At 39.2% G+C, this 26,013-nt stretch overlaps 3 protein-coding genes across 6 annotated transcripts in view; 2 read left to right on the top strand and 1 right to left on the bottom strand.

The window, feature by feature from the left end:
- Positions 1–1,944, top strand: part of LOC134815853 (tetratricopeptide repeat protein 28-like) — a 108,924-nt gene extending 106,980 nt beyond the window's left edge. For both annotated transcript variants that reach the window (XM_063824436.1, XM_063824435.1), the window contains exons 22-25: positions 356–521; positions 693–788; positions 993–1,110; positions 1,298–1,944. In XM_063824436.1, the coding sequence (XP_063680506.1) occupies positions 356–521; positions 693–788; positions 993–1,110; positions 1,298–1,362 (445 nt within the window). In that variant the 3' untranslated portion in view covers positions 1,363–1,944. The remainder of the gene's footprint in view (positions 1–355; positions 522–692; positions 789–992; positions 1,111–1,297) is intronic.
- A 5,765-nt stretch (positions 1,945–7,709) lies between these two features.
- Positions 7,710–13,629, top strand: LOC134815307 (uncharacterized). Of its 2 annotated transcripts, none has more exons than XM_063823825.1 (8): positions 7,710–8,744; positions 9,396–9,493; positions 9,756–9,902; positions 10,096–11,589; positions 11,733–11,944; positions 12,079–12,287; positions 12,450–12,545; positions 12,817–13,629. In XM_063823825.1, the coding sequence occupies exons 1-8, from the start codon at positions 7,793–7,795 to the stop codon at positions 13,380–13,382; spliced, it is 3,774 nt and encodes a 1,257-aa protein (XP_063679895.1). In that variant the 5' UTR covers positions 7,710–7,792; the 3' UTR covers positions 13,383–13,629. The 2 variants fall into 2 exon arrangements, with proteins under 2 accessions (XP_063679895.1, XP_063679894.1); XM_063823824.1 differs by having other exon boundaries at positions 7,716–8,744; positions 10,060–11,589; positions 12,444–12,545; positions 12,817–13,606.
- On the bottom strand, positions 13,534–24,272 carry LOC134815308 (uncharacterized). 2 transcript variants are annotated; one of them, XM_063823827.1, is made up of 12 exons: positions 24,138–24,272; positions 23,320–23,462; positions 23,027–23,173; positions 22,585–22,761; positions 22,288–22,372; positions 21,920–22,080; positions 21,641–21,768; positions 21,109–21,230; positions 20,729–20,835; positions 20,435–20,532; positions 20,164–20,258; positions 13,534–14,036 (listed from the first exon to the last, which is right to left on the bottom strand). In XM_063823827.1, the coding sequence occupies exons 2-12, from the start codon at positions 23,325–23,327 to the stop codon at positions 13,869–13,871; spliced, it is 1,296 nt and encodes a 431-aa protein (XP_063679897.1). In that variant the 5' UTR covers positions 23,328–23,462; positions 24,138–24,272; the 3' UTR covers positions 13,534–13,868. The 2 variants fall into 2 exon arrangements, with proteins under 2 accessions (XP_063679897.1, XP_063679896.1); XM_063823826.1 differs by lacking the exon at positions 24,138–24,272 and adding an exon at positions 23,649–23,826 and having other exon boundaries at positions 23,320–23,424.
- Between the last annotated feature and the right edge of the window lie 1,741 nt (positions 24,273–26,013).

Below are 26,013 nucleotides of genomic sequence, written 5' to 3'. Positions count from 1 at the left end.
GTATTTAAGCTATGTTGAGCGATGAAAAACTATATTAGGGAATCTATTAGAACAGCTATTAGAAGCAGGGAGAGGATAGCATTGTTAAATGTATTCTTTTCTACTGTCCTTAGATCGATTTTTGGAAATGTATAATCTTTTGAAACACCGCAAGTTCTTTTAAATGTATAAATAGAATATACTGAACAACACTTCACAAGATAATGAAACCCCTTAAACCCCTTAAACCCCTTAAACCCCTTAAACCCCTTAAACCCCTTAAACCCCTTAAAGTTAAACCCCTTAAACCCCTTAAACCCCTTAAAGTTAAACCCCTTAAACCCCTTAAACCCCCTTAAACCCGCTGTATACGCAGAGTCCCTGAGGAGAGAGAGGAGGGTGAGGAGGACTGGCTTCTGAAAACAGAGGAGGTAAGGACCATGCTGACTTCTCTCTTGGACTGCGGGGATGATCTCTGTCGGGAACTCGTTCTGTTGCTCAGGAACAAGAACACTAATGTCGTCACTCACATCGCTGACATAGTGAGTGTTTTATATTGCTGTTTTTTTCTTTCTTCAATAATTTTTGTCTAGTTGGCAGAACTAGTTTGGGCTCTCGAAAGAAATTGTTATTTGATTAGGCGTATGACACAATAATTCTGCGATGAATGTTGAAAAACGTAAAAAATTGCTGACAATTACAAAATAACCCAGCTGGAAGTGTACTTGAGCACCTCACAAGAGAATGGTCCTCCTCCCAGACTACCTCTACCCACTGACATCTACACAGCAGCTGCCGCTCTCATTCAGGTCTGTTATGTTCACAGTGGGGACTACAGTGTCATAGACTGAGATATTTAATTCTGGTACACTGAATATGGATTCCTGTCCTTCTCGCACTTTATAGTTCCTTACTATTCTATTTTATTGATTTTAGAGAGATGTATAGTTCTCTTCTCCGTTTTTATTTCACTTGACTGTGTTTGTACTTGTTTTAACGCGTGATGACCCCAGGCAATAGGTCTATATGACACAGGTGGTGTTGTCAAGGGGAGTGTTCTGCTGACTGTGTCCTCTGAAACTTCCCTGCTCAGGGCCGAAGCTGCTCTCTTCGTCATCAAGTCTCTCTTCGGTTAGTATAATAAACATATAACAATCAGTTTAGTCAGTTGATGCTTACTTTTTTGACACAGTCACCCCAAATTCATCACTATTTTTCATAGTCATACATGATACAACTAATCCTGACCCCTTATTCCCTACTGATAATTTTTTCTTAGTTAAAATGGTAGAGAAAATAATATTTCCATTACTTGCAGATTTGGGTAACGCTGAACAACCTTACCTCTCCCCTGCTGATGACGTCGGAGCTATAGAGATTTAAAAAGCCCACTCACAGCTCAACTACTACTACTACTACTTAAGACACTACCAAAAGAGATTTCCAACCTGCTGTCAGCTTACTCCCGAGATACGAAAGTGAACAGTAAAATGATATCGTATTAGGCAACAATGCGAATGAAAAAGAATGTTCAAACCGACGAAGTTCAATGCATCTGTTACGTGCCAAGTTAGAAATGACGTATCAGTGGGTTTGGTAGACCATGAAATAAGTTTTTCTCTTGATGAATCTGTACATGTGAAGTAATTTATTGATTTTTATTTCTAGAGAATTTCTGATTTCTTCTAATTAGACTGAGTTTATTCAGAAGAAATTAGAAGTTCTCTAGAATAAAGCATGAGAGATTGAGGGAAACGATTAAAGTTCCAGTCTAAATTTCCCTATTTGTTTGTCCGTATTATGTCAGTTTAGCAAAGATTGTTTTTCAGTATGCAATGAGTAATGACATTTTGATATTCCAACAGTGTTACTTTACAGTTGAGTAATTTGAAAATGGAAGCTTTATTTTAGATAAAATGATAATGTACAATTTTTGATTTCAATTAAATGACTTTCAGAACAAAATCAACCTATACTTTCTAATGCATATCTAGTCTTTACCAAAACTCAAAATCGGGAAAATTAAAACTTAGACATGTATTAATTTACACTTATTATTTAATTGATCTTATAATTGTCCCTGATTAGAGGTAAATAATAAAATTGCTGGGTCTTTGAGTCTCATTCTGATGAACTCAATAACTTTGATCAAATGTATCACAGACCAATGAACATCAAATACACACAGCATGGTATCGGGAGCGAAATAACTTTCTGGTTCGACAGAATCGCGTTTAACCGTTTACCAATATCATATGATATGCAATATGAATATAATGTAATACGCTCACAGCGCCTAGCTGAACGATCTGAAGAATCGGACACATCTTTTACTGCCAACTATCATATATTTATTACACAAAGCCGGTAAACTAGCTACTGTAAGTTAATTCCTCCCTCTCTAACCCTGTAATACCCCTAACTCAGATCTTTAAGCCATGATAACCGAACCAGGGCACCAGAAATACAATCATGCCATTAGTCCGGGGTGGTTTAGTAACTGTTCCTACGTCACTGGACCTTTACTAGACGTACTGAGATCTCCCAGCTCCTCTTCTTGTCTGTCTGATTCGCCATTTTTATAGGTTCTTCAGCTTCAGCCAAAATAAATCGTTCAGTTTAGGATTGTATCATTTTAATGGTCGTAACAGTGGGTTAAATTGTTAGCATGCTGGTCATGGTATGGAGGTTATATGAGTTAAGTATAATCAGTATACTCTGTGCCAAATTTCCCACAGTAATAATTGAACTGTATGGAGAAGTAAGCACAGACGTTATAGATAGTACTAGTAGTAATAGCGGGAGTTCAATGGCTAATTGCGGCTGCGCTAGCGGTAATTATGAGTTTCCTAACATCGTGAACCTTGTTTACCAATATTCGTGTAGTCGTCTCTTATTTATAGCATATTTGAGAGTTGAGACCTAGGAACAGTCTTGTAAATTGTTCAGCGGCACGGTTTTTGTTTGAGACCTATGAACAGTTTTATAAATTGTTCAGCTGCCCGGTTTTTGGGCTTGCCATTATGATGTTAGGCTTTTACAGTTGTCTGTAGACTAAAAAAAGGACATTTTGGTTGCACCACCATTATACGATGCTGACGTTTGGTGAGGGATCGTTCACATATTACGTAATGAATATTTTAGCAATCCCCCCCCCCCCCCCCCCCCCCCCGTAATCAACCGTAAGCATTTCGAAACCCCCCCCCCCTCGGCTGATTACGTAATATATTTGAACGACCCCTTACAGTTACAATTAAATTTCTGATGAAAGGTTGACTGTCACTGACTATATAAATATTACTGTTTTTCTCATTCTCATATTTTAAGCCGCTATTTTGTATTAAACATTTTTAAAGCTTATAAAGAGCGAAACAAATACAAATAGCATCAAGAGTTTGTTGGATTTATAAAATTAGCCGGATTCCTAGTTTTAGTAGAAATTCTTCGCTTTTTGCCGTCGATTTTTCAAATTTTCGTCGGATTATAGAGTAATTATTCGAGAGTGGAGAGGCACTTGCCAAGACCAAGGGCAAGGGGTCGTTCAATTATCACTATTAGTATCACATAATCACTTTTTGGACAGTTATTCGGAGGGCCACTTTATTGATAAAACCCGTGATCCATTAAATTTTTAAAACTGCATAATTGATGCGTCTAATTTAGTCTAATTAGGACTGTTCATGTCAAGACACCTAATCAATCTATTTTAAATAATAGAATAATTTCGAGGAAGAAAACATCATTCGTATTGTGTGCCAATTATTATTATAGTAGGAGGTGCACCATAAAAATAAACTTGCTCGGATTTTAAAAATTTTTGTACCATTGTTTCTACTCTAGAGACTGTGAGAATTTTCACAATACCAAATTTGTCATACCTTTTTGGAAAGATCAGTGAGTTTCGCCTAGGTGCCATATTTGATAGTGCGCGGCTTTTGGAGCAAATTTAGCTGTAAAAGTCGCGTAATTTGACCTAATTTGACCAAATTCGTTGATTTTTGTCGTATTATTTGGATATATCTTCAGTTCCTTGAATGAGATCATTCTGAAAATTGGCGACGACCTTCCAATAGGGCTTTTACGACTGTCCGAAAAATTTGGTGGATATCGGAGTTGATATAGTGATCAAAATGAGGCAAAATACGCTGCTTTTAGCTGTAACATAATGTTTGATGGTTGGATATGCTTTAAACTTTTCGGACACTTTCCTTGTAAGTCTATGAGTAAGCTCGCCAATTTTTGTTGCAATTGGAGGTCGGGAAGGATACTTAATATCTATTTGTTTGAAGAAAATTGTGCTGGCCGAAATTAGCGATAAAAACCATCCTACAGTCGGCACGTGCGGCTCACCGTCGATGGCGCACTACCTAATTATATTTATAGCAGCTAATTCACCTTTTAATTTTAGAAATAGGATTTTTTAAATATTCCAAATAAATAATATACGGAGCATTTGCAGTGCCAATTTATTTGATCAATATACAACTCCTTTGAAATACTTATCTTTGTGAACAATGAACATGCTAGAAATTTTAAATGTGGCATATGATCTGATATACACGAGATGATTACACTTACAGCTAGTCGCATAGTCGGCAGACATTACATTTACACGCCTTGTGCGGCAATAGTTTTTTTTAATGGCACAATTTTTGCAAAATAGTACGCTGATGTATTTAGTATCTTTTGCGTATTTTGTTATGACTCTGATTGTTAAATTTATTCTTAATTGTAAGTTAGATTGGACTTCAAAGTCATTGGTCTTTCGTTTCTTTTTTGTGAAACATCCAATGAAATTGAAACATTTAGCGAAAGCGAGGTTTAACTTTAAAAAAGTGCGATCAAAGTGCCGCGGCCGCGGTATAACTATGATATGATCAGACGTTTCCCTAGGTACGGGTACCTGACGTAAATATCATTATCTATATCAGCGGTCAATGATATATTGCCAGATTCCAGACAGATAACGTTTTGAAATCACAAGTCTTAGTTTCACTTTCAGCTCTTAATTTGGATCAGTTTCCCGTTTTAAGTTGTAGAGAGAAGAGCATTAAATTCAAGGAAACTGCCATTGCTTTAAAGCTGCTATTATGCTGCCTAAGTGTCACTGTCAGATATATAAATAGTTATAGCGAATATATGCTTAGTGGTATCAACGTTTTGTGGGCACTTTATTTTCAGAAAAGATCACTTAACCAATTTACTTTCTCACTTAACCAATTACGCCACGTAGGCCGCAGAAGGCGGTTTCTATTCGGGTGTATGCTAGTTCTTTAGGTTTATTCTGCCGACGGCCTGTTCACGGTTACGTCACGAGGTGTATATCCTCGCCCATAATCCTCGGAAGCTCCGTGATCCAACTCAGATTATATATTAGTTCGATTAAGCAATTTGTAGTGTACCTGTATTATTGTCATAGTATTAATAGTCTTAGTCTGCATCAATGTAGCAACCTCGGCTTGACTCCGAGTACGCTCAATTCATGAGTTCATGTCGTGTTCAGTCTTTGTTAAAGTTCACTTCCCGTCTCAAGAAAATCCCCGAATCTTTGGCTTACCCTTTCGTTTAACATTAAAACATAACTTTGTGACGTCACATAGACATTAGACCGGTTCACATGGCCCCGATAAGTGGTCAAAACGACGCACATGCTCTCACAAGCATCTCTGTGTTGCCAGGCAGCCGGTCTTTGCTCACAATGCCATCATCTCTGTGAACTTTATCTTAACGTCACCAATAACAAATGTCATATATTTACTTATCTTATTTAATTAATTGGTCGTTTGTTAGATGACTCATCAATCCATTATGCTCAAAATTGGCTTCAATAAGAATTAAGCTCCATCTCGACAGAGATATACTTCATGGAGCAGATTAACAAGTTAATCGCTCTATTTACTTTCTTTGAAGTTGAAATCATCATGATTGTTGAATGTTGTTGCTCGCTAAGAGCAATTTATTATCGATATCCAAGTATCTAGGCTCCCGATCCAAGTATCTTGGCTCCCGATAAAGCCTACCTTTCAGTTTCAGTTTGGGTTAATGTCGAGGTTTCCTGCTTCCGCTTGAATAAAATCTTGCTTTCGATAAGAACATTACAATACAATAACTATTGACGGTGGCTCCTGTAAGATGTGTAATATGATACGTGCGCATGATACAATATAGTGTGTAATAATCTAATATATGTAAGTGCGCCACTGTTATTTGTTTTGAAACTTCCTGCCAGCCAGTCCGAGGTGACTCGCAATATGTGCTCATATAATACCTTCGGTTCCTTGCGGGGAAAATCTGCAAATTATCAGCTCTCAGTGTCGACGAGTTTTGTTGCATATAATTCCCGGAAATAGTTATAAACTGTATGAGTGCCTAAAACTCAAGCAGACTCGGGACCAGTAATGCTACGTTCTAATTCAGAATGTTGCATTACTGATTACTGATGTCCCCAGTCCAGAAACCACACTGTCACTAAGAATCTAGCACCATCAAACTTCTTATCTCATAAGTCTCGTTGATACTGCAAATGATATGTTCAGGCTCATGTCAAGTTGAAACTTCATGGCTTGATTTTGCTTCTGTAATTTTGTGCCTTTAAGCAAAACAAGGTTTAGTTACAGCCTAATAAAATAATAATAATATATTAGGTCGTAATCTAGTTCGACGCGTACTGTAGTTCAACACGTACTGTAGTTCGACGCGTACTGTAGTTCAACACGTACTGTAGTTCGACGCGTACTGTAGTTCAACACGTACTGTAGTTCGACACGTACTGTAGTTCAACACGTACTGTAGTTCAACAGGTACTGTAGTTCAACACGTGTAATCTAGTTCGACAAACCCTAAAGTGAGATATTATCTATTACCCTCTAACACATGACACCGACACAGGACCCTCGTTGCTTAGCCTTAATGTGTTCGAATGAGTAATTCATGATAAGCTTAACTGCGATATATTCAGGACAAAAGTTAAGCGCTTGCTGGCTTCATTTTAGACGAATTGTGAGCCATACAATATAATTATATAGGCCTTCTCATGGCTGCCAGCTGTGAATATTGTTGCTGCTTCTTTTCTTATAGTTATGCAGGCCATAGGGAATATTACGGTAGATTCAAATGCAATTGCAAAGGCTATTTTTAATTTCGTCTTAACATCACAAAGCAAATGTCTATTCTGTATTCTACAACAATTTCCTTTGTTCAGTTCTAATCTGCATCCCATCGCTCTTGGCCAAATCGCATTAATCTCAACACCGCACTTCTTACTCCGACTTTAACTGCCCAGTTAAACATTAAACTAAATAAAACAAGGGAAGAAGCCTGGCCACATACATAATAAACATCTCCCTACGGCCTTTTGGAGTCAGTGTGCTGTGATGAAATTTAGTTTACAAAAGCCCTCTATCGTGGACATGACCTAACCGTTGTAGAGCACCGGTAGAAAGCCAGTATGTGTTATTATTTACTGTCTGCCAGCTTCTACTCGGAGAAATCGAACTAGGGCATAATAATGACAGATATGACGTGCCCTAAATTGTATGTAAGATATCCAAATGGGCAAATTGTGCCTGCAATAATGCCGCCTAATCTTTGCGGAGACAGCGGAGGTCCAATGTGGTTCCTGCCTGAGGTCACATGACTACACATTTAGTGCACTCACTTAACCTACGCTATTAGACCATTATATGATAAATAGAGGTTGCCTTCTTCATGCTTGTGAGCAAGCGAGATGAGATAGTAAAGAGCAGCAGATCATTCGAGTTCCGTCGTTGTAATATTACCCTAGTTCGCGTTCTCGTAACGTTTCGATTGTGACATGCCAGTTATTTCAGCAAATGTTAGTCCCATGCCGGAAAACAATCATGTGGCCGTCAGACCTGGCCGTGTAGATTGCATTTACAATAGAACAAGAGGCAGAAATATTAAAGACTATTCTCGTCCAGTTGTTTCGTTGAACTTCACAAGGCCAGATCAAGGCCAGATCAGTAGTCCTTTAAGAGCAGTCCCTGCATTCGTGCCTGTGATTCGCACTCAAACTACAATCACAAATACACTAACTCTAAGCTCAACTCCTCTGATTGACAGTAAAAAGGCCAATTTTGAAGCTTATCTAAGAAGCGGAAGCGGAAGCTCACGTTTCCGAACTTCTCCACCCACAGTCGTCCTTCAGCAAGCAAGTTCGATCAGACCAGGCTTGCAATATCAACTCACTGACCCGGGAAGTCCACCACCAAAACCGCTAAGTACTTCCTCGAGCTCAGGACGAATACACCCCACTTCACCTCAATACCAGAGATCAAGCAGTGTTCCAGCGGCTGGTCCAGAAAACCACCTCTCTCCGCCAGATCCACACAAACATATCCGGGGAGCTCTCAATTACCTGGATAAAAAGGGACCTAAAGTTAGCGTCCTTCTAGCCAACCCCAGTTCCAAATCACCTGGTATCCGGCTAACAACGGCCTCCCCACCACCTGCCCGACACAGAGCAAACAGCACGGACAATCTAGCAAGATCTGGAGATATCCGGAAAATGGATTCCCACGACTCCGGATACGGTAACAGTCCGGGGAAATTAAGCATAGACAAGTCGGATTCGGTGGATATCAGTGAGATAGAGGCGGAGTATTACAAGACGATCCCGCCCAACAGAGAGATGTCTCCCGCTAATGTTCCACTTTACGTCAATAAACTGTCGGAATTGTTTACCACAAAGAGACATTTTGAGGCTTTTCTGAAATCAGAGTTCAAATACGTAGCTGTGGCTTCTGGTAAGCTTATTTCTGTCATGTTTTATGTCGAGAAATTGCTTTCTTGCAGACAATTACTTGATTACTGACTTTAACAAAGCAGCTAATTGAAATGCAATTCTCTTTTGACATAGATAATGATCCCAGTAACACTGATGTATTTTTTAAGCTGTCCAAATCCTTTACTTATCCCTCACTAACGAAACATACGCTAGCCAGACTATGCAATATGCATTATGCATACGCCAAGTTTTCCTACTGGCCTTTAGAATTTTAGAATATGGACAACATGATGTAAACAAAGAACTATTCGAAATGGGCTCAATAATATGTTCTGTTCCTTAAAATAAGACTTCCATAATATAAGTAATTCGCTTTCGTATAGAAGTATAGAATTGAAGTTAGACCTAGCCAGCTAAATTGACTACATAACCAATGAATAAGTGACTTAATTATCAATTATCCAATTTTCGAATGAGCAAATAATTGACACCGAGACTGGTATGTCTATATTTTGGATCGTTCAGATAATAAGTAACCAAATACACTGTCAGACAAGAATATCTGATATCAATTTGAATTAACATTAGGCTTGACAATAATACTTTCCTCGGAAAATTATGATGATTTTAATTGGCTAATGACCCACTAAAAGTCAAAATATCTTCCCAGTAATCGAGGCAGCCAGAGGTTTTGTAATCACAGCCAGCAAGGAGGATGTTCAGTTCCTGAAAGTAAAGCTACCGATGATCATTCCAGGCGGATGTTCGGTGAGTAAGCACATGTTTCCCTGAACTGTAAGGGAAATCAGTAATGATTTACCCTAATTCTGACCGAATTGCTGCATGCTCTAATCAGTGACAGTAATACGTATTTAATGAAGCTTCTTTACTTTCGATCTCTACTGATGGACTGTGTTGTTCAAGCGTTAGGGAAGTTTACTATACAGCTGCCTTTTTCCGTGGTTTTAAATATTCTTACAAGACAAAGAAAGGATTGAGTTTGAAAGTCACGTTATCAACTATTTTGCAGGTTCATGAGATGTCATCAGATGAGGAGATCAACACATTTTATCTGATCCTCAAACCGGTCCCTGAAGACATTGTTATATCAACTGTCATGAGGTCCCTTATTGAGAAGAAGTTCCCCGTCAAAAAAATTAAACGCATTTCGAACAAGGTGAGAGTTAGATATCTTGTAACTGCTATTTGTACTCTTCGTTGAGAAATGAGATGAAACCTTACATGATACAAAGTTTGAACTCACCAAACCAGGATAACATCAATTAATTACAAACGAATCAATTATTTACACTGCTAATCGTTTAATTACACAGCGAATCGAAAGATGTTTTCTACACAAAAAATGTCAGGTGACGAGAGAAAAGACGAAGGTTGTGGTGGTGACCCTGGAGTCGACTCACAAGAAGCTCCTCGCCATTCTAGAAACAGGGACTATCCAGATAGGGGAACACACGGTTCGAGCGTTCCTCCTCTACCCAAACAGTGGTACTGGCCAATCTGCTCACTTTATGACATCGGGAGAGACTTCAACAAATAACAGCCCGATGACCAGTATGGACTACACTCTGGGCACCTTGTCACCACTTGGTGGGTCTCAATGGTCTTCAGGAGCCTTTGATTCAATAGAACATACTGGAGAAGTAAGCAGTAGGCCAGCAGGAAGAGGCGGAGGATCTAGGAGAGAGTCTGCAGACAGCGAGTCTTCGGTAGATCGTGTTCCCTCGAACTCAAGAAACGGTCAACAGGTTCAGCAGAGATCCGAGGAAAAACCTCCCAGACAAGAGGTTGAAGTAAGGTCACTTCCTCCGACAGGCTCCAATAAGAAACAGAGTCAAACTAGAAACCAAATGCATTATCAGCCAAAATCAGGTGGAGGTGTGGTTTTGGCTCCTCCTCAAGATACATCAGTTTATTCAGCTATCGAGCGAATGTTAATTTCATCGAAAACTGGTATACACCCCGTGCAGCAAAACGGGGGTGTGAAGAGACCTTATGATCAAAACGCGGCTTCAAACCAAAGCTCTTTGCAATCTACTCAATCAAATTCCAGCTATCAACAATATTCTAGTACCCCAAAAAATAGTTTTGGGGAATCAGAGCGGTCCAAATCTCACACTGTGCTGATGTCAGGAAGTACAATCTCGGTGGATGGGTCAGAACCTTCAGATAGAACAATTATTGCATCTAGCCAGCAAGTGACGTCGCCACAACGCCCACCGACGCCATCAAGGCGCCAAGTTAATTCATCAACACAGCGGGAGTCTTCATCAATCATTCAAACAAACAATCAAACGCAATTTGATGTGAATTCATTACAAACTCAATCTATCCGTGGCAGAGCATCAACAAATCAATCTTACAAATCAACTGAGAGACCTAAAGGATCCAGGAGAAGAGCCGCATCAAGTGAACGTGAACAACAGCCAGGTATCCCTTTGACTCCACTTCGAGAGGACAGTACTAAATCAAGGGGGTACCCATCCAACCCCCAGATTCCTCCACCAAAACCCAAACGAACTCATCGACCGGTCAAAAACAAACAAGTTAATGGAGGTACTAAAGGATTAATGCTTACAGAATCTTTGCAAAGGGGAAGCAAGCCAACTTATGACTCAAGCCGGAAGGTCTCTTTCAAAGATAAACCTCATCCTACGCAAAACTGTATCCCTAAGACCAATTGCAAAGTAGTCCGGAATGTTTCTGTCCAGTACGAAGAGATGCCGCCGGACTTTTCAGATTTCATGTTGGATCAAGAGGACTCTTATTTCTGTAAACTAGATGGACTGGTAAAGTTGATGAAGGAGCGACCCACCAGTCAGGAGACTCAAGATCTCTTAATGAAAGTGAGAACACATTAATGTTTATAAGACCTTGAAATGATTCTGAAACAGGAGGTATATTTCAAGGCGTATCTTAAAATATTTATTCATAATGTAATTAACACAAAAAATTACGAGTAGATATGTTTTAATGCAGCATTTTGCAGGTTCGAGAGGCTAACTTAGCCCGGTCAAGATACGGTGTAACCTATGTAGAACCTGGTAGGAATGAGGACGAAGAAATGGCAACAGCGGGTCTCATAGGGGAAATGTTGAGGCAGGTAGAGGAGGCGAAACAGAGAATGGTCACAGGTGATGTGGACCCACCCGACCTATTCTGCTTTCAAGATATTTTGAAGCCCAAAGAAGAACCTGAAAAGTAGGTCATATTGTTAACACGAACAGATGAAAATTATATCCACAACTCTTTCTCTATACAGTAATTTTAGCGGTACGTTTTTACCAAGTTCTCATTTTTCAATACTTTTTATACTGATGATCAACAAATTTCAGGGTAGATGCTGCCGACAATATAATGAAACACGCGTTAGTAGGGATGATTAAAAAACAATCGGTCAAGTCAAACCAAAAAGTTTCACCTTCCCCACCCAATTCTACCTCGCCTCCAAGCTCTTCCAACTGTGTTTTCGTTACCGACAAGAAGACAAGGCGCAAGACGAACCACGAAAACTTTGCTGTGGCTAATGCAAAAGATAAAAAAGGTTTGCTGTCTTTTGTTAGTGCAACTTTTCTTTAATGATATCTTTCATTTAATATCTTATTTGACCGGACAGAAGGACAGAGCGAAACTAGTATTTCAATATTATTTTTATTTTGTACCAACTATCGAATTATATCCAAACGGACATGACATATAGTTACAGATTTGGCTGGCGCACTGATATCCCGAATAGTCAAGAACGACATTTCCAAATCTGACGATGTATCTAGAGATTCATACAACGTTACTAAAAACACAGGTAAATTTAATAATGGTAAAGGAAAATAGTTTATAGAATAAGCTAGTATTAACGCGACAATTATATCTGTAGGTTAGAGGAAAATTGTTCCCCGTCATACTTTGTAGTACTAACAATTATTACAGCTATTTCTATAGTTGTAAGTATTACAAAGTACTTACACTGTGTTAATACTGTCGCCTGTCCTACCCTGCATAATATCCAGTGTTAACCTCCATATTCTTACTTAATAACTTATAAGTTATAAAAATAACTTATTATTCCTGCCTAGATAGCAGAACAAGACGAGCCTCCTGCTCTCAGATCATAGTAACTAGTTCCCGCAAACCACATCGTCCCTCCGTTCTCCAGTGCTCGCCATCAGGATCCCACTGTTCAACCAGCAGTGAACAGAGCCTCATTTCCGACCTCAGCAAAACTCTCGCCGTCTCAAACGAAAGGGTGGGGCGAAAGAGAAATGGCAGTTCGGACCAGAACCATGTGAGCGACATTTTGTCGTCAATGTTCGGTAAAGCTAGGTTGACGTCTGAAGACAGTTCGTCGGGGGGAAGGTCGGCAAGGGATAAATTCATGAGTTCCTCATCCCCCTCCTTCAATCACGACCACTCAATTGATGAAGACGGTGATACTGATATGGAGATATTTGTAAATAGAGCCAGGGAGATGGACGAGGAGAAACCAGTGGAGAAAACACAGCCGGTTTCTCACAGTGGCAGAAGTTCATACAGTAAGAGCAATAATACCATTCAGTCGGTGATGAATAGTTTTCTTGAGGAAACCATGCTCCAAAAAATGGGCAGTACAATGGGAGATTTAGAAGAAAGTAATTTTTACTAATTTCACTGTTTCAGAGAGCAAAATTCAGCGAAATCGGTTGATGAATTTTAGACCATAGAAAATAATCTACTTTCTAAATTCCACCGTTATTTTATAGCAACCCTCAAGTGGATGCTTTATTTTTGATTGTATAGAATTAGAAGGTAATCCATTTTTAGTGTCTTTACTATAATGAATGATTGAAATGATACAAATATTTGCAATTGAGGAGTTAAAATTTAACCGATACTCTACTTTTATATTTTTCAAAACAATTGACCTACCAAAATTCGTGCTTTCAATATAAAATCTATGAAAGATAAGTAAGGAGTCTCCGCCAAAGGCACTAGTTAAAAGTCTGTGCTTCTCCCATTTCGATACACCAATTATTTAATTATTACCTCGACTTCTACGATTACAGTATTTTTGTCCCCACTCTAAATTGTATTTTACTCCCCCTTCTCCACTCTTAACCGTACTATTGTCCTCTCCTCAGATCTCTTCGCCCTACCTCCGTGCCACGTATCTAGAGAAGGTCCCAAGAGGCAGTGAGCTGGTTTGTAGTTTTGGAGCTAGTCCCTGGGGGTCCGCGTCCTTCTTGTAAAACAGTGAGTTGTAGGACGTGGAGTATTGGGGGGCCTCCTCGTGGCTCAGGGAGATGTGACTGTCTTTAAGCTGCGGGAGTTTATTGGTAATTAGAAATTGAATAGGTAATTGTAGTTTGTAATTGTAAGTCTGATCCATGACAAATCTTTTGAATTTATCCAAAGAATCCAACTGTCTTATGAGACCGCTTAGATATAACGTGTCAACACTTTAAGCCCATTTTAGACCCGTCCACTCCATTTCATCATTACTTCACATTACTTCACATGACTACCATGAGCCTTAGGCGCCATTATTTGAACATCATTCTCCCCCTTTCGGTGATTACGTAATTTATGAACGCTATGCTGAATACGCGAACTTAGTTCCTGAAGACTATAGTCTCAATTAGTGGATTAAATTGCGTCAAAACTTAAAGCATTAGTAAAAACGAGTAACGACTATTCAATACGGTCATCACGCGATAATAGTTAGCCTGTGACGACTTAAGGAAAAGAGGACGTTGGGGACGAAACACCGGGTGGTTCAAATTATCTTAGTAAGTTCGATCTGCTGCGCTGCCTCCTCCTTTAATCCACATGGGATTATCAAGAGCATTATGAAGTATTTTAGAAAAACGCATTCCACTCCACACATAGTATGGTAGAGCAACACTACCAGTTACCACTCTCTTCGCTTACTCGCTTTTGTCTCGTTGCGTAACAGCGTGGTTGCTTTTTCTTTGTCTACTCGAAGTGTCAGCGTTTCCGCATGGTCCTATTCATTACCTCAATTACTTTTACTTTATATCTATAAGTATTTTTAGATCACTATACGTATTTAACAATGTATGAGCTCACTTCAAAGTCTATTTTGTTAATTGTTTGCGTGCGCCACTGTACAATATACCATGACGGCCACAAGGTTGATACTGATCATCATCCTATCCATCTTGCACTTGGTCGACTGTAGAGGAGCCAGCAAGGGAGCCGCAGCAAACTCTGGACCCCACCCGAACAATGGTGGCCCTCATACGGATGAAAAAGAAGGCTCCGGATTGGCTGACTGGGTTATATACGGACCAGTACTGGGGTGTATTTTCCTAATCTCGCTCTGCCTGCTATACGACAAGATCAACAACTTTCTGATGACAAAACGTCACGATAACGCACACGTTGCTAAGAGAAGGTACCCAAGAGGATCAAATCCAAAGGAGAAAGATGAGAAAAAGGAGAAAGAGGAGAAAATGGAGAAAATGGAAATGTACCCTAAGGAGAAGGCGGAGAGGTCAGAGTATGATGTCAGATACACGGATGTAAATACAAGGGATACTGCACCCGGGTTCTTTCTACCCGTAGAGAGTTTCGAAAGAAAAGCACTGCAGAGGGTACCCTCGGACACTATGGAGTTCTTTAGAATGCAGGAACCAAATAAGGATCAGCGAATACCATCGATGGATCGGGAAAGAATCTTGCTGAATCAACAACGGCGATCATTGGACCTGCAGCAGAGATTCATGTTGAACCAACAGATGCCTATGTTGGACCAACGAAACCCAGCTTTGAATCAACAAAGTCCCATTTATGCTCAACAAAATCCCACCTGTAAACAACAAAGTCCCACTTGTGATCAACGAAGTGCCACATGTAATCAACAAAGTCCCACCTGTAATCAACAAAGTCCCACTTGTGATCAAGAAAGTCCCACATGTGATCAACAGTTACCTATTTGGGATCAGCAGAGATTATGGGAGGATAAGATAGCTGTGTTGGATCAAAAGATAGCCATACTGGAGCAAAACAAGCCAAAAGAAAAGTACAGCTGCGTTAAAAAGCAAAGTTCGTTAGATGTCACAGGTATAGAGTCCCCTGGCTCATCTAGGGAAGAAGTGAGACAACCTCTTTTGTCCTCAAATTCCGATACCACAGTATGTTCTAGTGATCGAGGAGTTGGTTTGGACCAGGAAACATCGTTATCAGAACAAAGCGTCCCACTCTTAGATCAAAGGAAAATATTGGAAACGAAAAGCCGATAACCCCAGATTTCGTCGACCAGACCCCCATTACTGTCCTCCAAGTCCCTCAGAATTTAACAAGAAAGATTAAGTCTGGATTCAGGGTTTGGCTCCGTTTCATATAGACTGGAAATCTTTATTCTTGGATTATATAGAATGAGCATTCATTCGTCATAATATTTCCGGGTAGAATCTAAACACTAATCATTCGAGGATTATAAATGGACTGAAGGGCATCTATCGTAAATCATTCAATTGACCATATTCGTGTAAACTGTAAAGTGTAAATAGATTTGTAAATAGTCTACAACCCTATCTGCATCATATTGTAAATAGTGTAACAGATTTTTTGTATGTGATATTTATAATAGTATTTACCTCGATGGCCTTATTATGTCGTTAAGCGTTTCTAATTTATTTGCTCTCGTGGAATTTTCTGTTTATTTGCTGTTTCATTTCTTATCCTCATCGAATTTTGTGACATATGAATACAACTTAATGAATATCTTGACTATTGTTTGAGCCATGTATTAAGACTATTAACAACTTTCTCAACTGAAACGTTTCTTGTTCACCAATTTCTCTTTTATTTGTAGAGCGTATTCATTCATCTAGGTTTATTGTTAGCTAACTAATATGATCATAAATCTTGATGAATTTGTAATAGATCATAAAATTATTCCAAAGCCTCCTCCTTTAATCCACATGGGATTATCAAGAGCATTATGAAGTATTTCAGAAAAACACATTCCACTCCACACATAGTATGGTAGAGCAACACTACCAGTTACCACTCTCTTCGCTTACTCGCTTTTGTCTCGTTGTGTAAGAGCGTGGTTTCTTTTTCTTTGTCTACTCGAAATGTCAGCGTTTCCGCATGGTCCTATTCATTACCTCAATTACTTTTACTTTATATCTATAAGTATTTTTAGATCACTATACGTATTTAACAATGTATGAGCTCACTTCAAAGTCTATTTTGTTAATTGTTTGCGTGCGCCACTGTACAATATACCATGTCGGCCACAAGGTTGATACTGATCATCATCCTATCCATCCTACACTTGGTCCACTGTAGAGGAGCCAGCAAGGGAGCCGCAGCAAACTCTGGACCCCACCTGAACAATGGTAGCCCTCACACAGGTAAAACGGAAGGCTCCGGATTGGCTAACTGGGTTATATACGGACCAGTACTGGGGTGTATTTTCCTAATCTCGCTCTGCCTGCTATACGACAAGATCAACAACTTTCTGATGACAAAACGTCACGATAACGCACACGTTGCTAAGAGAAGGTACCCAAGAGGATCAAATCCAAAGGAGAAAGAGGAGAAAGAGGAGAAAGAGGAGAAAGAGGAGAAAGAGGAGAAAATGGAAATGAACCCTAAGGAGAAGGCGGAGAGGTCAGAATATGATCTCAGATACAAGGATGTAAATACAAGGGATACTGCACCCGGGTTCTTTCTGCCCGTAGAGAGTTTCGAAAGAAAAGTACTGCAGAGGGTACCCTCGGACACTATGGAGTTCTTTAGAATGCAGGAACCAAATGAGGATCAGCGAATACCATCGGTGGATCGGGAAAGAATCTTGCTGAATCAACAGCGGCGATCATTGGACCTACAGCAGAGATTCATGTTGGACCAGCAAATATCTATGTTGAACCAACATATGACTATGTTGGACCAACGAAAGCCAGCTTTGGATCAACAAAGTCCCACCTGTGATCCACAAAGTCTCACCTGTAATCAACAAAGTCCCACTTGTGATCAACAAAGTTTCACTTGTGATCAACAAAGTCCCACATATGCTCAACAAATTCCAACCTGTGATCAACAGTTACCTATTTGGGATCAGCAGAGATTATGGGAGGATAAGATAGCTGTGTTGGATCAAAAGATAGCCATACTGGAGCAAAACAAGCCAAAAGAAAAGTACAGCTGCGTTAAAAAGCAAAAATCTTTAAATGTCACAGATATAGAGCCCCCTGGCTCATCTAGGGAAGAAGTGAGACAACCTCTTTTGTCCTCAAATTCCGATACCACAGTATGTTCTAGTGATCGAGGAGTTGGTTTGGACCAGGAAACATCGTTATCAGAACAAAGCGTCCCACTCTTAGATCAAAGGAAATTATTGGAAATGAAAAGCCAACATTAAGACAACAATCTTTATACTATATACTAATCATTTGAGAATTATAAATGGACTGTAGGGCATCTATCGTAAATCATTCAATTGACCATATTCGTGTAAACTGTAAAGTGTAAATAGATTTGTAAATAGTCTACAACCCTATCCATCATATTGTAAATAGTGTAACAGATTTTTTGTATGTGATATTTATAATAGTATTTACCTCGATGGCCTTATTATGTCGTTAAGCATTTCTAATTTATTTGCTCTCGTGGCATTTTCTGTTTATTTGCTGTTTCATTTCTTATCCTCGTCGAATTTTTACATGTGAATACAACTTAATGAATATCTTGACTAATTTATTGTTTGAGCCATGTATTAACAACTTTCTCAACTATGAAACTTTTCTTGTTCACCAATTTCTCTTTTACTTGTAGCGCGTATTCATTCATTTAGGTTTATTGTTAGCTAAATAATATGATCATAAATCTTGATTAATTTGTAATAGATCATAAAATTATTCCACAGCCTTCCTCTCAATATTTTCAATATTTTTGACTTTTGATTTGTCTCTAAAAATTTAATCATAATATCTAGCATCGACTCTGTCTGCTTCTTTTAAATTGAAAAACTTTTATTCGTAGCGAATCAACTTCATTCACCTATTTTGAACACTATAAATTCTCTATGAATTCTAGGAATGTCGCTGAGTTTGTCTAGAAACCCAGCTCGGGAGGTGATTCTCCTGTGTCTCTGCACCCTGATATCCAGTAAGGGCGGCATTAAGGGCAAAGGAGCGGCTGCTAACTCCCGCCAACAAGAAAACGATGTGAGCAATCTGGATGGGGAAGGAGAGGGCTCTGATTTCAGCCACGTGGCGGGTAACTGGATGATCTACGGACCTGTCCTAGGCTGCATTGTGCTGATCAGTCTGTGTGTTTTGTACGACAAGATCAGCAACTACCTGAGAAACAGGCACTCTACTGATCACACTCTGGACTACCGCGTGATCGGGGCTAGCTGTCATACTCTGGACAGAGTTAAAGTAGTGCACGATCCTGTTACTGGCCTATATGTTCCTATTGACCCACTTGACTGCACTGTTTTGGATATGGAAGTGAAGCGACCAGACAGCTCCCCTTCACCTGATCCCTCAATTGAGGAGGTTGCTAGCGTCCAATTTAATACTCAGTCACAACCACTCAATGTGGAACAAGAGGCCCCTTTGTTGGGCCAGGATAAAGTCGTTTCGGCACAGCAACCATTGTTGGTGGGGGGAAAACAAAAGATTAATGGTTTGCGACAGCAGAGTTTAATAATGGAGAGAAGAACCAGCAGTGTAAAGCAATTAAAATCGAGTTCAGAACCAGGCCCAAGTAGGGGAAGCAGTCCTGGACAAGCGAGAAAGAAATTACAGAATGCCAACAATGCTGAGAAACAACGAGCTAAGACGGCTGAGTTTGATGATGCCCAAAGAACAGGGACAAAATCGGCTAGACATTCTCAGCGTAGAGCAACCTTTGATGTTTGAAAAAGGAAGTGGTGAAATATATGATGGTAGCAAACGACGTTAGGGAATTGTGAAAAGCAGTTTATATTTTAACTTTTCAGACAAATATGAGCATATTTGCTTATAACATCAAACGACAAATCTGAGTATGTACTATGCAGTACCATGCAGAAATTGAAATACCTACTTTTTGAACGATCACTCAGAATTAAAATGGAGAGGAATGGTTGACAGAAAGTTAACAAAAAACTGAATCTGATGTATGAGAATCAAAATCATGCCACTTCAGTGAACTTCTAACAAAATTTTAGAGTTGGATTAGTTGCATGCGATTTGTTATGGAGTCATTTTATTACTTTAATTAAATGCATTTGATTTGCCTTGATCCATTATATAATATTAAAATTTATTTTGGATTTTCAAATGTATTTCAAATTAGAATTTTTCAGCATAAAATCTGCTTTTTATTTGATATTATGACGATAAGCGTAGAAGTTAAAGTTGATCAAGTGAATATAAGAAAATTCCCTAAACAAATCAAAAGAATTAAAGTAAGATCCTCACCCTGCTAAGCACGACTGGGTTGTGGCAGAATTTCTGGAACCCAGAGTTCTCCTTGAAATTGTCTTGAATTTCAGATTTAGGTGGTTCTCGATATTCTGTGAGATTAGATTTATCAAAAAGTATATGGTGAATTATGTGACATGACTTAACTAAATGTGAAATAACTTAACATAATTAACATCTTTTAACATTTTATTTTTTCTTGAAAAGAAGAAATAACAAGGAAATGAAGCACACAAGATAAAAAAACAGAACTTGATGAATTTCTAACCAGATAAGGAACCAAGAGAGAAACCGTTTCTAAACTTTACAAGTTGATCCACTCTGTCTCTAGGTCGAACGTGTTCGGCTTGAGACACATAGCACGACCTATAATTGTAGTTAAATATTTGGAGTTGTTTCGGAGATTTTAGTTTTTACTTTCTCCTCCTGCGTTATATGAGTTGTTTGTATTTGTGTAACTGTAGACCAAAACGCAGTGAAAGAATGAGGAGATCATCAGTGAAAAATGAAATAACCTCATCAGATTAATTGGATAATTAATTAATTAATTAACATTAGAAACCTGGTTGAAGCAGAAAGTTTGGGATTATCAGTGCCCATCTCCACGTTACTTCTTGTGATAATCTCCTCTCCTTTTACTTTAGGATTCAGAATCACCCCCGGGGCACGCTGAAACAAACATGATTTTAACAACCAGTCTTGTATCATTCTTGCTATCTTTCCAGATTGCCAGTGTCCGCGAATGGAATGTTTATAGACATATAATAATTATCTCACACACAGATCAATGTAAGAGTATCGTAAACTATGATAAGACTAAATTTCTAGACCAATTTCTGAGAGGTCTTCATTTGGAGTAGTAGTGGATAAGTTGCTCTAACAAGGCCGTCCATACAAACACCAATAAAGTCACACACAAAGTGGTAAATGGTAGTTACATACCACGGGGTAGTGTTCAGCATAAGAGGTGTCGTTCTGAAGCTGCATCACCCTCTCAGGGTGTCTGTCTCCTTCTGGGAAACTGCTCTTAAACACGTTCTCCGGCTTCATCGACTCAGTTCTTCCTGGGGAGTAACAATGGGGAGGGGGGTAACAATGGGGAGGGGGTAACAATGGGGAGGGGGTAACCATGGGGAGGGGGTAACCATGGGGAGGGGTAACAATGGGGAGGCGATAACAATGGGGAGGGGGGTAACCATGGGGAGGGGGTAACCATGGGGAGGGGTAACAATGGGGAGGAGGTAACAATGGGGAGGGGGGTAACCATGGGGAGGGGATAACAATGGGGAGGAGGTAACAATGGGGAGGGGGTAACAATGGGGAGGGGGTAACCATGTTTCAAAATAACAAGCCTTTACTTTATTTAAAACATACCAATTGCTTAGTATATATATAGCGCTATAAAATTGAAATGAATGGTCGTTTAAAGTTGGAACATGAAAAATTTGAATCAAATTGGGAAACAAATCTGTACCATAGCTGGCTCCTGTATGGTAGAATTTACAGGTGGTATCAGAGTCGAGCGTTCCAGCATGAGGAACTTCACCGCCAAACAGAAATGTGGTCCCCAGGATTTTGTTCATCACCGAGGTTTTCTTATACCTGCCAGTTTAAATAAGAATTCAAAAAAGATCATCCACCTTCTGTACAAATCTGATCCTAGATTCAAACCATTTTTCTAACATTATAAATTACTAAGACGGAATATCAAGAAATACTAATATAATACTAAAGGGAAGAAATGATGTCGGACCTGCCAGTCTTGTACTCCTGTTTGTAGTAAGTATCTCTAACATTAGTAGTGTGTTCTGGAGTTGTCTCATTACCGAGACCCACAGAGTGCGCCCCTCTTATCACTGCAGCTGTACCGTACTCTTGTTTGATGGCCGGTTTAAACTGACCAGAATGAAGTTCCTGAGTGGAAGAATACTTTCAGAAACATCCTTAATAAGATCTACTGGGTTGGTCAGGAATCTCGACTATGTAAATTAAGAGATCATACTATGTACATCTGTTCTAATATAACCAATAACCATGCTTTTCGTAGTTCTGTTTTCAGACGCTTGAAAGAAAATATATTTTAAATGTTATAAGGAATGTTATTAAGGAACCAGGAAGTACATTGTTGGTAGTGACGTAGGCCGGTGCTTTTCTCCTGTCAGTTTTGAGGGTGTCTATGATTCCGTAGTCTATGTAAGCAGGGTACCTGTAGTTTGGAAAATGTTACAAGTTTCAGTATTAGCTTTGAACCCCCGGCTTTAATAGCCCTGCTCAACATTTCAATCATTAGAACAAATGATGGTGCAAATAATCTTTAACCTTGTGTGTCGTTATCAGTTGCTTGTTTATCAGCACCTTATCACCAATATAATGACTTACCAAATAAATTCCGATACTGTATCCCAAAGCATCACATACCTGCTTGGTTTGATGTGATCAACATTTTGTCCCTTAAAGTTTCCCCGTACTTCCGAGTCCGGTATCCTCACCATCTCGCTGTCCCCCATTGGAACTGAACTGACCATGAGTGACTTCTGGCCTTGAGGGTCAAACTTCAGAGCATTGTCCTTTGTAAAGTGAGCCGCTGCTGTCGTCCTGGGGAGATTCCGTTAAAAATGTGCGTTTGCTTTTGTTCCAAATTACTTTTTTTTCTTTTGTTAAAGTTAAACTCGCCAACCAATTATTCCTCGATAAGCTTTTAAAAGCCGTTTCAAAAATCATAATTTGTTAGAAGTCTGTTTTGAGACTGGTTTTGTGTACTTAGAGTTAGGTAAAAGTAAAGGTCTAAAATCAAAAATCCATTCGGTCTCAACTTTTAAAAAAATATTTCAGGAGAAACTGTACATTGAAAGAAACTCACTCAAAAGATTGACACTGTTGGTCGCTGTGACCCTTGAAGTTTGTGTTGAGTTTACCAGTGTAGTCGTTCCACTCTCTTGTAGCAACTCCCCAATGCTGGTATGAGTCCTTCGTCTGAGACATTGGCAGCCCCCGGTCTCGGTCGCTGCTGTAAAAACTCAGTTTAGAGGATCAGGATTAACGATGATGAAATTAACTGCCCATTACCGCTATTATCGAGTGATCATGACAATTTATGATAACAACAATTACACAAATCTAAAGCTAAGTAAGTAAGTAGATATGGGAGATAACCTGTGCATGATCTGACTGTCGTCAAGTGATTCCACTGGAACTCTCCCGAGATATCTACCCTTTGTAAGCTGGAAACTCCGCCTTGTGTTGTGTGCTCTTTGTTTCCTGGAAGAAACTGCATAACTTTACTGAATCAACAATCCCTACAATAACCACCGGATGACCGGATATACGCCTTGCGATAATAGTTCAAGTTCAAACCCTCCGGCCCATAACCAATAACCATGCGTATGTTTGAATGATGACAAATCGTGACGTCAAAGAGTGACGATTATTTGTGCAACTAAAAGAATCAGGATGGATATTCTCAGTGCGTAATGCGTTCGTACCTCTAAGAATGCATTGTCCATGCCAACAGTGAAGTGGGACGCAGCAAGGAATTCCTTGCCCGTTTTTTGGGGAGCAAGTTTGGCTACGGTTGGAGGCATGTTGAGGCGCGTGTATATCGCAATCAAGAGCAGATGAAATCAGAAAGCAATGCAAATTTGCGTGTCGAGTGCTGGTTACGGGCAACAAGCACACTTAATGCGTTATCGTATTAACGTGTAGTGTCATTTTAAAAACATTACAAGTGCGATTTATCGCAAGGTTGAAGATTGGCTTGGAAGAGTGAACGTCGGCATGCGAGCTGTTATACATTACAAATATAATTATGAGTTCATTTGACAAGAACATTGACAGGTGTTGGTCAGTTACGTCATTATCTAGCGAGTAAGTCATCGTAGTGTTGTCTTGAATTGTAGTGTAAGACCAGTTTAAGACAACACCTTATCAATAAATTAATCTGACAATCAATTAAATCGATGATCATCACTCACCTTTCGATCGATAGACAATATACTCGGTCAATTACATGATACATACCTCTTTCTTCTAGATAGTTCCAACTACTTCATCCCCACGAACAAATTAACTAAAAAACAAATGATGAGATGTTTGCACAAAGACCGAGTGTATATGGACTCAGGTTAACGAGGATGTATAGCATGTTGTTCCCCCCAGCGAGGTTTTCATTAATAATCTGCCAGTTTACAAGCAGTCCTGTGCAACGCCGTGTTATGCAGAACAATGGAGACAGGACATTGAACAATCGCCAGGGTTAAGTTCCTATTGTGTAAGCGAAAAACTACCTGACTATCTGATAAAGAGAAAGGTTGGTCATGCTATAAGAGTAAATTCTGGGGCCAGAAGATTGCCGAAAGAGCCTGAAAATATCCACAGCAGGAATTTGTATAAGGGACAAAAAAGGTATGAGATATGGGTCAATGCTTATAATGGTTTTATTGGGTAACTGGAGGGAAAATCAAACAGAAGGAAAAGGAGTTGATGGCCATTAGTTGAATTCTGACATATGTTTGTAGTTTCTTTCCGTGCCTACCATAGTTGGTTAGTACGCACTTAACGTACTTTTAAAGCATCACGCACTTAACGTTGCCTCAAACAGTGTATTTTATAATTCTTTAAATAGCAGCATTTATTTCCAAAAGTGACTACCAGTTTAATACTTTAATACTTCACAGCGCCAGTGCGCTGCGTGTGCATCCATGGAAACCTGCGCAATATAGACGTATAGTAAATAGATGTAAATCTGTTCAATCATTTAAGGAGGGTGATAATAATAGTGGCAGCTCGTTATTCAAATATTTGCAAAACAAGATATAGCTTATTTATTTTCTTCAGATCTCTTTTAACTATTAGTACTAGTAGTACTAGTAGTACTAGTAGTACTAGTAGTACTAGTAGTACTAGTAGTACTAGTAGTACTAGTAGTACTAGTAGTACTAGTAGTACTAGCAGTACTAGTAGTACTAGTAGCACTAGTAGTACTATTAATTGGCGACAGTGATGAAATTTGACAACTGCAACGGCGTTGGCTCGCTAATCGGTCAAAAATGATTGTGCAAGGTTCAAAAATAATGAAAATGAGAAAGCTCAACCGATAAATCGATCGTAGTGAAATCTCCTGAAATCAGAGGATAAGAGACGAAAATATATAAATTATGGACTCTGTACACTCTTAATGCATGAAGATCAGAGCTGTATACATGCAATTTCTTCTCATTCTGCCTCGTTGATCCATTAATTACTTAAATACATCTGAATATTGGATTGTTAAAGGTCATTAACTGTAACAGGCCAAACGCGGCTTCGATCGAGACACGGTACGATTGGTTAATCCTTTCACCAACTCAGCAACTTCATATTTTGATACAATATAGTAAATAGTAAGTTTCAATATTTATTCTGAATTTTCTAGGGATACTAATTGAATACCAGGATGAATATTAAATATATTAATCAATACTTAATACCAGGGATTCTGCGTAGATCGCACTCTATCTCCCTCCTCCTTCTAGCATTCTCTTTCTCCTATTAATGTTTTGCTTGGTTCGACTTCTGGTTCGAATAAGTTGGCCTAACCCTAAGTTGGACAAAGTCAAGCTTCGACTAATATGGTATATACTTATAGTATGCTGTCATGTTTAGTGTTTATGGATACTAGCAGAAACCCGTCTAACCCTAAAGTTGTGTCAAGATAAAACAATATTTATTCATTTTGTGATTTTTACACCATTTTGGGGTCCAAATTTCGGGACCTTAAGTTCTTATTTCTTGGCCAATTTTTTATTTCTACATACTGGTCAAAAGGCAATAAAAATATTCGAACCAACATAACAAATTTCGATGGTATAT

This window comes from Bolinopsis microptera, chromosome 5 (assembly GCF_026151205.1).
Source record: "Bolinopsis microptera isolate Bmic1 chromosome 5, MBARI_Bmic_1.0, whole genome shotgun sequence".
NCBI classification, from domain to species: Eukaryota; Metazoa; Ctenophora; class Tentaculata; order Lobata; family Bolinopsidae; genus Bolinopsis; species Bolinopsis microptera.
The sequence above is the reverse complement of the archived record's forward strand: the minus strand, read 5'-3'. Positions and strand labels throughout refer to the sequence as shown.